The sequence below is a fragment of the Cydia strobilella genome, chromosome 9 (genome assembly GCF_947568885.1).
Source record: "Cydia strobilella chromosome 9, ilCydStro3.1, whole genome shotgun sequence".
Taxonomy (NCBI): Eukaryota; Metazoa; Arthropoda; class Insecta; order Lepidoptera; family Tortricidae; genus Cydia; species Cydia strobilella.
In genome coordinates, this window is record NC_086049.1 from 3,146,914 (window position 1) to 3,160,122 (window position 13,209).

At 39.9% G+C, this 13,209-nt stretch overlaps 1 protein-coding gene across 1 annotated transcript in view; it reads right to left on the bottom strand.

The window, feature by feature from the left end:
* Nucleotides 1–614: 614 nt before the first annotated feature.
* The window catches only part of LOC134744087 (sodium-independent sulfate anion transporter), a 73,134-nt gene continuing 60,539 nt past the window's right edge, over nt 615–13,209 (bottom strand). The window contains exons 2-13 of the mRNA XM_063677765.1: nt 11,868–12,078; nt 10,406–10,607; nt 9,603–9,742; nt 8,258–8,338; nt 6,992–7,155; nt 5,756–5,910; nt 4,993–5,154; nt 3,917–4,029; nt 3,564–3,737; nt 2,775–2,925; nt 1,887–2,060; nt 615–884 (exon numbers count right to left, since the gene is read on the bottom strand). Of these exons, the coding sequence (XP_063533835.1) occupies nt 706–884; nt 1,887–2,060; nt 2,775–2,925; nt 3,564–3,737; nt 3,917–4,029; nt 4,993–5,154; nt 5,756–5,910; nt 6,992–7,155; nt 8,258–8,338; nt 9,603–9,742; nt 10,406–10,607; nt 11,868–12,068 (1,896 nt within the window). The 5' untranslated portion in view covers nt 12,069–12,078 and the 3' untranslated portion in view covers nt 615–705. The remainder of the gene's footprint in view (nt 885–1,886; nt 2,061–2,774; nt 2,926–3,563; nt 3,738–3,916; nt 4,030–4,992; nt 5,155–5,755; nt 5,911–6,991; nt 7,156–8,257; nt 8,339–9,602; nt 9,743–10,405; nt 10,608–11,867; nt 12,079–13,209) is intronic.

The window sequence follows — 13,209 nt, forward strand, 5'->3', positions numbered from 1 at the left end:
AGCATACTACCTAGCAGCACAGACAATATAGCAGATAGGTACAGGTACACACTAAAAATGTTCAAAATAAAGAAAAAATAGAAAAAATCCTAACCTAAAAAAGTATGCTTCTGGTAAAGTTTCAAGGTGTAAAATCTTAAAGATCACATTCACTAATTCGTTCATTCACTACTGTTTCTGCTATCACTCTATTTAGGGTGGCTACAAAATAAGTGCATTCCCGTTGCCAGGGAGGTTTTGGGATTATACTGAGCAACTTTTCCCATAGGAAATGGACGAGCCAAAAGATATGAAACAGCCAAATTTTTTTTGGCGATTTCGGGGTTGGTCCCATAGTAAAAGTTGCTCAGTATAATCCCAAAACCTCCCTGGCAACAGGAATGCACTTACTTTTTAGCCACCGTGTATAGCTGTAATTCAAACTGTATAGCTGTAGTTTCGATTCAATTTAACTACAGATGTGCAATTTGCAAAAAAAGTTGGTGAAGGTCTCAGAAATTTCAGAAATTACAAAAAGTAAATAAAGTTTTCATTTTGAAATTGGAAAAATTGGATCATTAACAAAAATATGACAAGATTTCAAAATTATTTCACGTGAAACTTTTGCTATTTTAGAAACATTCCGACGGCGCATCAGTAACCTCAACTCTCCTGCCGGTACCTATAACAAAAATTATCAGATATCTACGCTAAAAATTAACATGGTCAAGTATCATTGATCTCACTGGACGTTTCTATGTTCTCTATCTTAAGCAAGGGAGTCTGGGTTCTGTCTTCGGTGACGATTTCTGTGACGTCGTCGAGTAGAGAGTTGTACGACGGCGGTGGTGTGATGGTTTCCTTTGTGCCGTTTAGTAGAGGCATTGCTATTTGGCCGGTAAGATCTGTAAAAAAGAAAAAACGTATTGTCTAAAATGTGAGCATAGGTAGTAAAGGAAGGACGCTAAGCACGAACAATTTCGTACATTCACCCGCCTGTTCCTATCTGTAATGACAGATCTAGAAGCAAGGCACCTCCGAGCTGCCGATCAGAATTACAAAATGCTGGACAAGATCGCATCGCTGGGAATAGAAGACCTGAACACACCTGGGGACACTTACGTGGCACACGAAGAATTTAACCCACTACTAAAAAATAAGAGAATCGGTGAAATACAGTATACTATTAATAAAGACATGAGACGTTGGCCTCGCAGGGCCGCGGCTCCTCGTCCTCTTAGAATAAAAAATAAAATAAAAGTGTAACGTATGAAAATGAAACACAAATACTAACATCATCAACTCGTCCCTTGTGACATGACATCTTCAGCTTACACAGATCTTTTTTTAGACAGTTAGCAGACACAATCCTGCGGGAACTGAAAGATAAACACTAAAAGGCAATAAACGATTTCTGATTCCTATCTGTATCGCACATACGTAAATATATTGTAAGTGATTTCATTTAAATATGGAACTAATGCACTGTATGGAAGGTTCAAATTCCTCTAGTATTACCTTGCAGCGCCCGTTCCAAGTCGTTGGCAGTAGAAACCACCAATACGCTTGAACCGGCCCCTTTGAACACTGCAGACACGTTGCTACGCGGTGATAGTAGTACTAGTGGTTATCCTCGTGATACTATTAGTAAGTGATTCCATTTCAATATGGAACTAATGCACTGTATGGAAGGTTCAAATTCCTCTAGTATTACCTTGCAGCGCCCGTTCCAAGTCGTTGGCAGTAGGAACCACCAATACGCTTGAACCGGCCCCTTTGAACACTGCAGACACGTTGCTACGCGGTGATAGTAGTACTAGTGGTTGTCCTCGTGATACTAGTAAGTGATTCCATTTAAATATGGAACTAATGCACTGTATGGAAGGTTCAAATTCCTCTAGTATTACCTTGCAGCGCCCGTTCCAAGTCGTTGGCAGTAGGAACCACCACTACGCTTGAACCGGCCCCTTTGAACACGGCAGACACGTTGCTACGCGGTGATAGTAGTACTAGTGGTTGTCCTCGGGATACTAGAGAGCTGGATAACGCGCAGATGCCTTTTGCTGCTGTGAAATCAGCACCTGAAAGAGTGGGATTATATTAAGTATCCTAACATCTAATAGAGACCCATGCGACGGTCAAGATATATTATGAACTAGCGGCCCGCCTCGGCTTCGCACGTGTTACAAAAAATAATTCGTTCCTCAAGAATTACTCTATAGATAGGTAAAAACCGCATGAAATTCCAAAAAGTAGTTTTTGAGTTTATCGCGAACATACAAACAGACAGACGCGGTGGGGGATGACTTGATGATGATGATGATGTGACTAAGACATATTCTGTTTTACATAACTAATCACTAGGCTGAATTTGTCTAGTTGGCAGAAAGAAGCTCAAGAAGTAGTTGCGACAAAACATGACGTCATTAGAATTCTTACACGGCTGATACAAATGGACGGTGATAGAGTTAAACCAAGAAAAGTGCAGAGATTTTGACAGCACACGCAGTGCAGGTGTTATTTAAAACGTCAAACCTATGAAATTATGACGTATAAATAACACGTTAGCACTGCGTGTGCTGTCAAAATCTCGGGAGACTTTTCTTGGTCTAACTCTATTTAAGATCGTTTCTCATTATAAAATAAACTTACCCACACTATTGTGGGTAAGTTTACCACCTTTTTACGAGTAGATACTGTTTGAATAAACTTAGGGGATAAATTACAAATACAATTAATAGTTATTTTCACACAACTTCAAGGCACAATTCCGTAGAAATATTATAACAACTTACCGAGTACGTATCTGCAGTCAATAACCACTGGCATTCTACAGCCTCCTTGCTTCTTGGCTGCTCGCTCGACGTACTGTCTTATGTATTCCACCCCAGGGAAGTACAGGTTGTTGCCTACTGTTACTAATAGGTAGCCCAGCCCTGATGCGTTCTGTAAGTAAGAAATTATACTTCATTATTTTAGTTGTTGTTTTATTACATAATAAAAACTTCTAATTATTTTAAGCTAAGGTCAGATTCGGAGAAAGTGGGCGCCATATTGAAAATCTGTATACATGTTTCAATTATTTACCAGCCGGAGCAGTCATGATCCAAGCGCGCTCAAAAAACTCGGCTACAACACCTGGTTACGTCGGCTACACCACCTGGTTACGTCGGCTACACCGCCTGGTTAGGTTTAGGACTCCTTGTAACGTACCGTGACGATCTCCGCGTACATCTGCGGTCGCGCGCTAGGGCACAACAGCAGTAGGACGTTTAATACAACGCCCACCAAGATGCCGATCTTTTCGCCACCAGGCATACGCAGAAAGCGCGGCAGGAGCGCTACATCGGCTACACCCACCGCCTGGTTAGGTTTAGGACTCCTTAGAACGTACCGTGACGATCTGAGCCGCCATCTGAGGCCTCGTACTAGAGTACAACAGCAGTAGGACGTTTAATACAACGCCTACCAAGATGTCGATCTCTACGCCCACCACCAGGCATACGCAGAAGGCGACATCGGCTACACCACCCGGTTACATCGGCTACACCGCCTGGTTAGGTTTAGGACTCCTTAGAACGTACCGTGACGATCTCAGCCTCCATTTGAGGCCTCGCGCTGGGGTACAACAGCAGTAGCACGTTTAATACAACGCCCACCAAGATGCCAATCTCCACGCCCACCACGAGGCACACACAGAACGTTGCAAAGGCGGGCACGAGGTCGGCGCGTCGGGAGCGCCACATTGGTTTCACTACCTGGTAAAAAAAATATAGTAAATTTAAACGATGAAAAGGGGTAATTTTAGTACCTATTCTGTAAAGTAGAAGTTCTACTTTTATAGAACAGTTCACTAAAAGTCGATTTCGTAACTGAACCGTTTACTGCACCAAATGGGACCCATGTAACAGTGCCCTTTACCCCTTAGTATTCTTACCTCATATTCTATCATAAATATCACAGCACATATCACAACGGCGGCCAGCGCCGCCTTAGGGATGTAGTAGAAGTACGGCGTGAGGAGACTCAGCGCCAGCAATACCAGCGTACCTGTAAATATGAGGAAATATGATGTTATAGGGTAAACTCGCATTATTTGGTGACACGCCTAATTCGGTGATACAAGTTTTGAAGCATGACACCGAGGCAAGCTAGTGAATTAGGGCCTTTTAAATGGGCCTTACGGCAAAGCCGCCGAAGCCGTGAGGTCCCATTTAAAAGGCCCTAATTCACTAGCTTTCCTGGGTGTCATGCTTTAGAACTTGTCCCTAGGGACTTATGCGAACATTGCTTCCTAGGGAGTAATAGCGACCTTTGCTACCTAGGGAGTAATAAAATCGACCCCCAGGTTGTAATGACAAACGTTGCTGCAAAGGAACTTGCAATGATTATTACAACTTAGAAAGTTTATTACATCTCTGTTTAGCCCAATGGTTGACTGGTACAGAATGATTTTAGGCATTAAGCCCGCCATTTGTATTTTTTTTTGTATTTTGTGCAATTAAGTCTAAATAAATAAATAATACATATAACACTTAAAATTCTCGCGTTTTGAAACATAATTAATGTCATTGTTGTGTTCAAATTTAATCGCGTTAAGTAGACCCCGTAATGACTTTAATTAAATAATACATACTTTCACTTCCTGAGAATATTACAAGCTAGGGCGTTATAAAAAAGGATTACTCGCAGGGAGTAATAATGATCATTATTCCCAGTCAAAAGTGGGAGTCAGTTAATCATTTGTTTTTTATTTTTATTAGCCTACTTTGGTGTCCCACTGCTGGGCAAAGGCCTCCCCTCGTTTTCTCCACTCGACCTGTCATCGGCATTTTCCCACTATTTGTGACGTTATCAATCAAAAGGTCCCACTTTGTCGCTTATGATAAAGACGAAATTTGCTTGTATCTTTATACAAATAACCTGTCAGGGCGTCCTTATGGCAACCAACAATGTGGTACCTTTTGATTGAGAACGTCACATTTGTTTTATAGTGTGTTGAAAACATGTCACCTGTATAGAGGCTGCCCGCCTGCGTGGCCACACCGCTTGCGTGTTGAACGGCGCTGCGCGAGAATGAACCAGTAATTGGGAAGGCACCTACGAACGAGCCCAATATGTTGGAGAGGGACAGCGTTAACAACTCTTGAGTCGCGTCTACTGATTCTCCGCTTGCTAGAAAGAGGAAGATTATATTGGTTAAACATTAAGTTCGCGGGATACAGAGCATGGTATTTGCAATAACATAGTGTGGAAATGTCCATCATAAATGGACAAAATTAACCCCCTACGCAAAAACACGGGTGTTATATATGGTTGACGCTAATGTCTGTCTGTATGTCTGTGGTACCTTAGCTCTCCAATAGATGGATCGATTTCGATGCGATTTTTTTACGTGAAAGCGAGTTTCCTTGCGACGGTGGATTTAAATTGAAAGCTTGCTAGTAATTAAGTGCCAATTTCTCGGTCATATCCATCGCAATCATTTCAAATTTTAACTTTAACAAAAAATTGATACGTTTGAATTTCCCCTGCCAGAAGATTTAAGACGAATGACACAACTATATTCAAGATTTAACCATAATAATAAGGCGTTAAGATTGAATGTCCCATAGAAAACTGTAGTATTAACGTTCCAACTTAAATTCAAGAATAAAACATAATAATAGGAAAATAAGATTTAGTTTCCCTAATCAAAATCTTTAAATCACAAACAATGCGAATTAATTTAAAATTCAACCTTAAAACCATAGTAATAAGATTGAATATCACTTACCGAAAGCTTTAGCAATAGCCACGTTGCCCAGCACGCCAATAATAGGAACCAGAATGATCGAGGAGCCCAACTCTGAGCACATGTCGATGAATGATACGTATTCCCCGTTAGCGTACGTACTGAAGGGGGGGAGGTTCCAAGATGGGAGACCTTCTCTGCAAAAAAAAGTCTTGTTAAGGCTGTTCCATCAATTTGCCGCTATCACTGTCACATTTCGCAAGAAAGAACGGGAAAGACCATGCGCGCCAAGTGTCAATTTTGATCGAATTTTGATGATTTTTATTTATTATAAAAATATTGGATTACAATATCATAATTCGAAAGCGGTAAAATTACTATTTAAGTTAAGATTGTTTTTTCGTCTTTTTTTTGTTTATAGTCCTAGTTGGAGGTTACTTTGGGAATTCATTGTATCGAGCGCAGTGTCATAATTTGCAGAAATGTGTCTGCACTAGAGCATTTTTCGTTCGAAGTACGTTTTTTTTTACGATAAGCAATTACATTTTAAGATTAAATGGATTTGTTAAACAATACCCTCAACAAAAGAAAAATGTATCCTTAGTCATGTTTTTAAAAAACACATGAATTTTTCTTTCCTCGTATTCGAAATGAAAAGTAGAGTGTTTAACTCGGGTGAAAGGCATCATTTCAGCCTCGGACTATAATACCTCGGAAAATACATCAGCAGAAATGAGTGCCTTTCATCCCTTGGTTAACAATCTACTATTTTCCACGTCTACGACTATCAACGTCTCTTAGAAAAATATGATCATATAAGGAGATTTTTCGCCTTCAGGCTTAGGGAACCGCCTTAAGTGTTTCGTAAAACTTCTAGTCTCACTTGTAAAAAGTCCCGCTGCGGCAAAAAAATACAGTGGACTTATGAGTCTGATTGATAAGTAGGTAGGAAGAAGAAAGCGCTGGTCGGTAAGGACGTGCGAATTTGAATCCGAAGGTCTTGGATTCGAGCTCCGGATTGCCAATGAGTTTCCCAGAACTATGTTTCTACGTATGAAATATCATTTGATACCAGTCGCCTTTCGATGAAGGAAAATTCCGTAAGGTAACCTGTATACATCCGCTAAGACCCAAGGTGTATGTGAAGTTTTCAACCTGCTTTGGGTCAGGGGCGTGGAGACTTTAACCCAATTCCTCTAGTACATGAGAGCAGGCCTGTGCCCAACAGTGGGACACATATAGACTGAATTATGATATTAGATAAGTAGATAGACTTACTTTACCCGTCCCGTTATCCGGAAAGGTTGAGATCCGTGCGACTCGAATCCGAACGATATCAATGAACACACTATGACGACGATCGCGTTCCTCGAGGTGGATAGCAGCCAGAGTGTCTTCTTTAGGCCCTTTTTGCTTCTAGATAGGTTTATATCTTTCATTTTCTGTGAACATTTCAATACAATGAACATATAAATAAATAAATATTATAGGACATTCTTACATAGATTGACTAGTCGCATGGTAAGCCCAAGGAGGTTTGTGTTATGGCTACTCAGACAACGATATATATAATATATAAATACTTGAATACATAGAAAACGCCCATGACTCAGGAACAAATGTCTGTGCTTATCATACAAATAAATACCCTTACCGGGATCCGAACCCAGGAGCATCGGCTTCACAGGCAGGTTCACTACCCACTAGGCCAGACCGGTCGTCAAAATATAAATCTTAAAACTTTTAAATCTTATGATTTTTGCCTTGGGTAAGCTTAAGTGGGACTGGGCTGGACATGTCCGCCGCATGCACCCGGAAAGGAGTGGGACCCACGCAACACCATAGATGGTGCAGGCAGACCGAAAAGGAGATGGCGGGACGACTTGGACGCATTTTATCCGGATTGGCGGAAAAGTACGAACGACAGGGAGGAGGGGGGAGGGGGGTGGAGAAACGAGGGGAGGCCTTTGCCCAGCAGTGAGAGACTAAGCTAGGCTGATAAAATGAACACATGAAAATTTCAACTGTGACGGTTCATGAGATACAGCCTGGTGACAGACAGACGGACAGTGGAGACTAAGTAATAGGGTCCCGACCCTTTGGGTACGGAAACTGGGTCTGAAAAAAACTGGGTCGTCAAGCAAAGTTTTTATAGTTTTAAAGAATTCATAGATTATAAAGAATAGTGTAATATTAAATTGATATAAACATAATAGATATGAGATGTGTACAAATAAGTTTAAAAATTGTGAGCTGTAATACCTTATTACCAATAAATTATGTCTATGCCCCTTATACATAATGTGTAAAATAAAATAATTTATTTAAGTAAGAATGGCAATGAAAGTAATAGCTGAACAATATTTTTTATATTTATATGTATTCCAAGAAAGTCAAAACATTCCTATATTTACAATAAAAGATGTACATTATCGTAGTATAAAAAATTTGCGAAAGTATGTATTGTGAAAATCATGCCGCTTATAATTCATAATTACTGCCTTGAAGATTTAATTACTTTTGATGAAATCATAAAATACTTACACGCATAAGTAGTAAAATAATTATACACGTAATTCCTAAAGCGCTGTCTGCAAGTCTTGCATTCGGTAAATTTTCTGCAACCTGCAAAAAAAGATAACTTACAGACAACTGCGTATGAGTATGTAAAAGTTACAATTAACGTTCTAATCGCGACCTTCGAGCAACGCCGGCTTCCGACATGTCGGAAGGTAGGGGCCCAAACCGTACAAATCAACCTGCCATTTTTTGCGGGGGGGAAACGTGCACACAGTCGCACTTCTCACTCACTACATCCAAAATCCAATCTGTAATTACGACACACATACACAGAAAATCACACACGTCAAAGACACATCTTGCACACCTCGATCTCTTTTTGTGTACGGACGAGTCACAACAAGCATAGCCATAGGTACAGTTGTACCTATACTTCGGCAGAGGGGAAATAGTACGAATGCCGTCTCCCTTCCCGGTGTTGTTTGAAGCTCGCGACAGTAGGTAATATTGTCACGACTGTCAAATCCTTAATAAATTGCTTTGATGTCGTTGCAACACAATAATTATGTTATTTATAATATCATTCAACACTGGCAAGTGCAGGCAATATTAGTCTTAACTCCATGTTTATTTTAGTTTCCGCTGTCATTCGCTCCGCTCGCTAGCAGTTAGTGTGTGTAAGATGTAGCAAATTTAAGAACCAGCTGCTGTTTGGTATTTTTTTCAATGTTTTTTCGTTAATAGAAAAAAACGTAGGCACATTTAAAAAAAATCCAGTGATTTTCTTGAACATGCACATTCGCACAGCGCCGAGAAATACTGTGTCCCGTTCAGTACGGATCACATAAGGGCCAATTTTATTAATTTTCTCTGAATTTACAGGGGGTCAAACCGGGCTTAAGGTTCTTTATCATGGGCCTATGTTCCATCTATAGTACTGAAAGCAACATAAACACATGTATAACTTGGTGGAACCATCGTGCCGAAAGGATTAGCCGCTCGATAAATGAATACCGAACGTTGCCCGGGGTACGCCAGACGCTGTGTTACAATCGTAAAGGCTTCGAGCATCCTTCCATCCAAAATACTGATACTACCATCCATCGTATAAAATAAAAATGGAACCACGACACGAAAAGAAGAAGAACATAAACACAGGTCTTAGAAGAATGTCGCTGCAGGCGGTGTTCGCGGTTGAATGCTCGCGATCCCTTGTTCACCGTCATCAACGCTGCAAGACGGGCATAGTGGATGGTTGATGGTTTAGTCGGTAACTCGGTAGTGTCGGCCCTTGCCCATGAGTCCGACAAGAATATCCGTTCCTAGTTGAAACCAACTCCACGTAAAAAAGGTGTTAGAAATTAATTACCATTTTGACGGTTGTGAGGAATCCTCCCGACTTGAAGCTAAGCCCGAGCAGTCCCTTTAGCTGGGACACGGCGATGATGACCGACGTGGCCGACGTGAAGCCCACAGTCACAGGCACCGATATGAAGTCTATCAGGACCCCTGATAAAGATAAGGTAAAAAATAATGGATCTATTATTCGAACTTTAAATTACTTTCTATTCAGTAGGTATACTTCCTCTAGATAACCAAAAAATTTAGGTATATATGTAGTAACTAGCTTTTGCCCGCGACTTCGTCTGCGTGGACTTAGTAACCGCAGCTAGAGTAAGAATAGCGCCTGGAGAAAATCTCATAGCAATCTAAATTTGAGCATATTATGCACACAAATTAGCAGACACTTTGTTAATTATCTCAATTCCACCCCGCTTTTTACTTTCTTAAGGGATGATTTTCGGGATAAAAACTATCCTATGTCCTTCTCAGGGACTCAACCTATCTCTATGCCAAATTTCATCTAAATCGGTTCAGCGGTTTAAGCGTGAAGAGGGAACACACAGACAGACAGACAGACAGACAGACAGACTTTCCCATTTATAATATTAGTATGGATTACACGACGATACACGCCTAGCCTAAGTGACAACTGACTTAGTTATTTAATTTTATATCTTCTTTCTATTCTACTCTACGCACAGTCTATGGATATAGAGCATCTTCCATCTTCACCATTTCCAGCATCAGATTTCGTAGCCACAATGCACTAATGTTTGTCAGTTTTCGGCAGAAATATATGAAAACAACTAACTAGGTACATCAACTCACCTAAATGCAGCATCCCCATGACGAGCTGCACGACGCCTGTCAGAAAGCACAGAAGGACGGCGTATTCCGGCCGCGGCGGCGTGCCCTGTATCTGAGCGTGCGTCATCAACGCCATAAGGGCGGTAGGGCCCAGTGTGATGTCCTTACACGAGCCGAAGATCACGTACACGAAACAGCCCATAAAAGAGGAGTACAGGCCGTCCTGTGGAATAGAAGACGGGTCAAAGACAGTTAGAGTGCTGGTGGCAGCGGTATGGCTTCCAAACCCGTCGTGGGTTTCCTGGCACGTGCCAAAGAGATTCTTGAAACTTATTTACAAAATAACATTTTGGTAAACATCTGGACGAAACCGTAATATCCCACAAAATGACAGGTTTAGTAAAAGATGACAAAAACCACTTCGCTTTCAGAAAAACGAATACCTAAATCAATTCTTCAGATTAGGTTTGGAATAAAGGCAGGTTATTAAAGTTGAATATCAACTGCGGTCAAATACCTACTATGCAGTATTCGTCAAACTTTGGTGCTCATAGGACGCTCGGATCAAAACATGATCTATATTCGACCTAAATTACTGACCCGATTTTATAGTTATTTGTTATACAAGGGTGCAAAGTTGTATTTTACCCGCGAGTGTGGAATTGAAACACGAGCAAGCGAAAGGATTCTATAGTTGAACCACGAGCGAAGCGAGTGGTTCTAAAATAGAATCCTGAGCGTAGCAAGTGTTTCAACACACGAGAAGTAAAATACATTTGCACCCGTGTGTAACACAAAACTTTTCACCTCACTATAGCGAGGAAAGTGCAACATCCACAGGCGGTAGATCATCTTCATCACTGAAATCACTAATTTTTTTACGATATTATAACAAAAAACTGGAAATTCTGTATTTTTACGTGAGAAGTTTTTAAGCAAAATTTTTGTTGACAATGTTGACATTTCTGACGTATGAAATGTCAATGATGCGTTTTGAAATTGCATCGACTCAACTTGTGCGTTCAGAATTATATTTAACATCATTTTAAAAAAAACAAACGTTTCTTATGGAACTTTAAGGTTTATGACATAAAATCATTAAATAAAGCTAAATTTGGTATTTTTTATTAGATTTTCAAACCATTTGTTTAATGATAATTAATATCAAATGAATCATTATTATGAGCGTTTTACCTTTTGTTATCTGTCAAGCTACTTAAACATGGTCCATCCAAGGTCAAATTACTTTCCCCACTAGTGGATAAAATGCGTTTTTCCCCGCTTGTTTTAAAGGATAAAAGACAACTTTCCGAGCTAGTGAGGGGAAAAATATTTAATTGTTCTCGTCTCACTAAAATTTTCTAGCTAAAATCTACAAGCGCCTGAATCTCATGAAACGCTTTACGGAAGCTCACTCATTTATCATTTCCCGGCTGAAACAGGAATCCCTAGGCAGATAATTAAACATGCAAGATTTCCTTACCTGGGGCTCTAAGCCGGCGAGCGTAGCATAAGCCAGTGCCTGTGGTATGACCGTGAGCCCGACTGTTATCCCTGCTATAAGATCGGCCACTGCCTTGTCTGAGTTGTACTCGGGAAGCCATGTTACTATGGGCAGTCTTTTTATCAGCAGCCGTCGGCACCATGCTTGCCTTTTGAAACGGTTTTTTGAAGAGGATGCCATTTTGGGGTACCTGGTGACAAAAAGAACAAGTAATTATTAAAACAATACAATGTCGTTCGTAATGCCTACAAAACGTATATTTACTAAAGGAGGCGTGTGCTCAGTGTGGCTACCATCAGTTTCACGATCAGTTTAGCACTGACATAAACGCTATCGAGAACGTAAGTTACTTTCTATGCATCTCGCTCGTACTCGTATATAGTGCGAGCGAGATGTAAAGAAAAAAAATTACGTACACGTTAGCGTATATGTTAGTTTTGACACTGTCAGTGACTCATTGTACGGGTACTGATAAAGATTTTTACTTAAAATGTGAGATGTTTAAGTAGCATAGTTACTTTTAAAAAAAAACTTAATCTAGACACAATATTGTCTTCGGTTACCGCGATAGTTACTCATGAAATAAAACTATGAAAACGGATTATATCGCGTATATTGAATTTATAATACATCCCGACAAAATCTAATCTAATCAAATCTAATTTAATCTAAGATTAAAGATTTAAGATTTGTTTAATCTGGACAAATTCTTACAATGCTTACCCTCGTTTGAATATTCATATTTCCTTATTGTTTTAGGAGACAATTTTCTTTCATGCAAAAGGGAAAATAATGGCTCATAAAAGAGTCTTCGATAATTATATTTTATGCAAATAATTCATGCAAATGGTTGGTAGTAAAAATATAAATGAAAAATTATGTTTGGCCGTGTGTTAAAAAGATTAATTCCAAGAGATAACCTTAGCGCAAGAAATAAGGAAAGCCTCGCAACTGCCTCAGTAAAGTAACTATAATATACTTAAGTATTAATTTCTTATTAAGAACAAACGCCTCAATCTACCACGGAGCTATACAGACTCCGCTTTGATCTTTTAGCAGTACTTATAGGTATCTTTATATAAAAGAAGGAAGACAAATATCTTGATTTCACAACATAACAAAACACATCTTAAAATCGGGTCTCTATTGTTTCCCATAAAGTTTTTAAGACTTTTGAGTCATAATGTATTGTTTGTCCGCATTTTCGTTAGACATAATTTGGTTTTTCTCAAAATTGCCATAAAACAAACCTAACCTATAGGATAACCTTACGAAAATCCGACCTATTTCGTACCTTGCCACAGTGACAATCAATATGAAA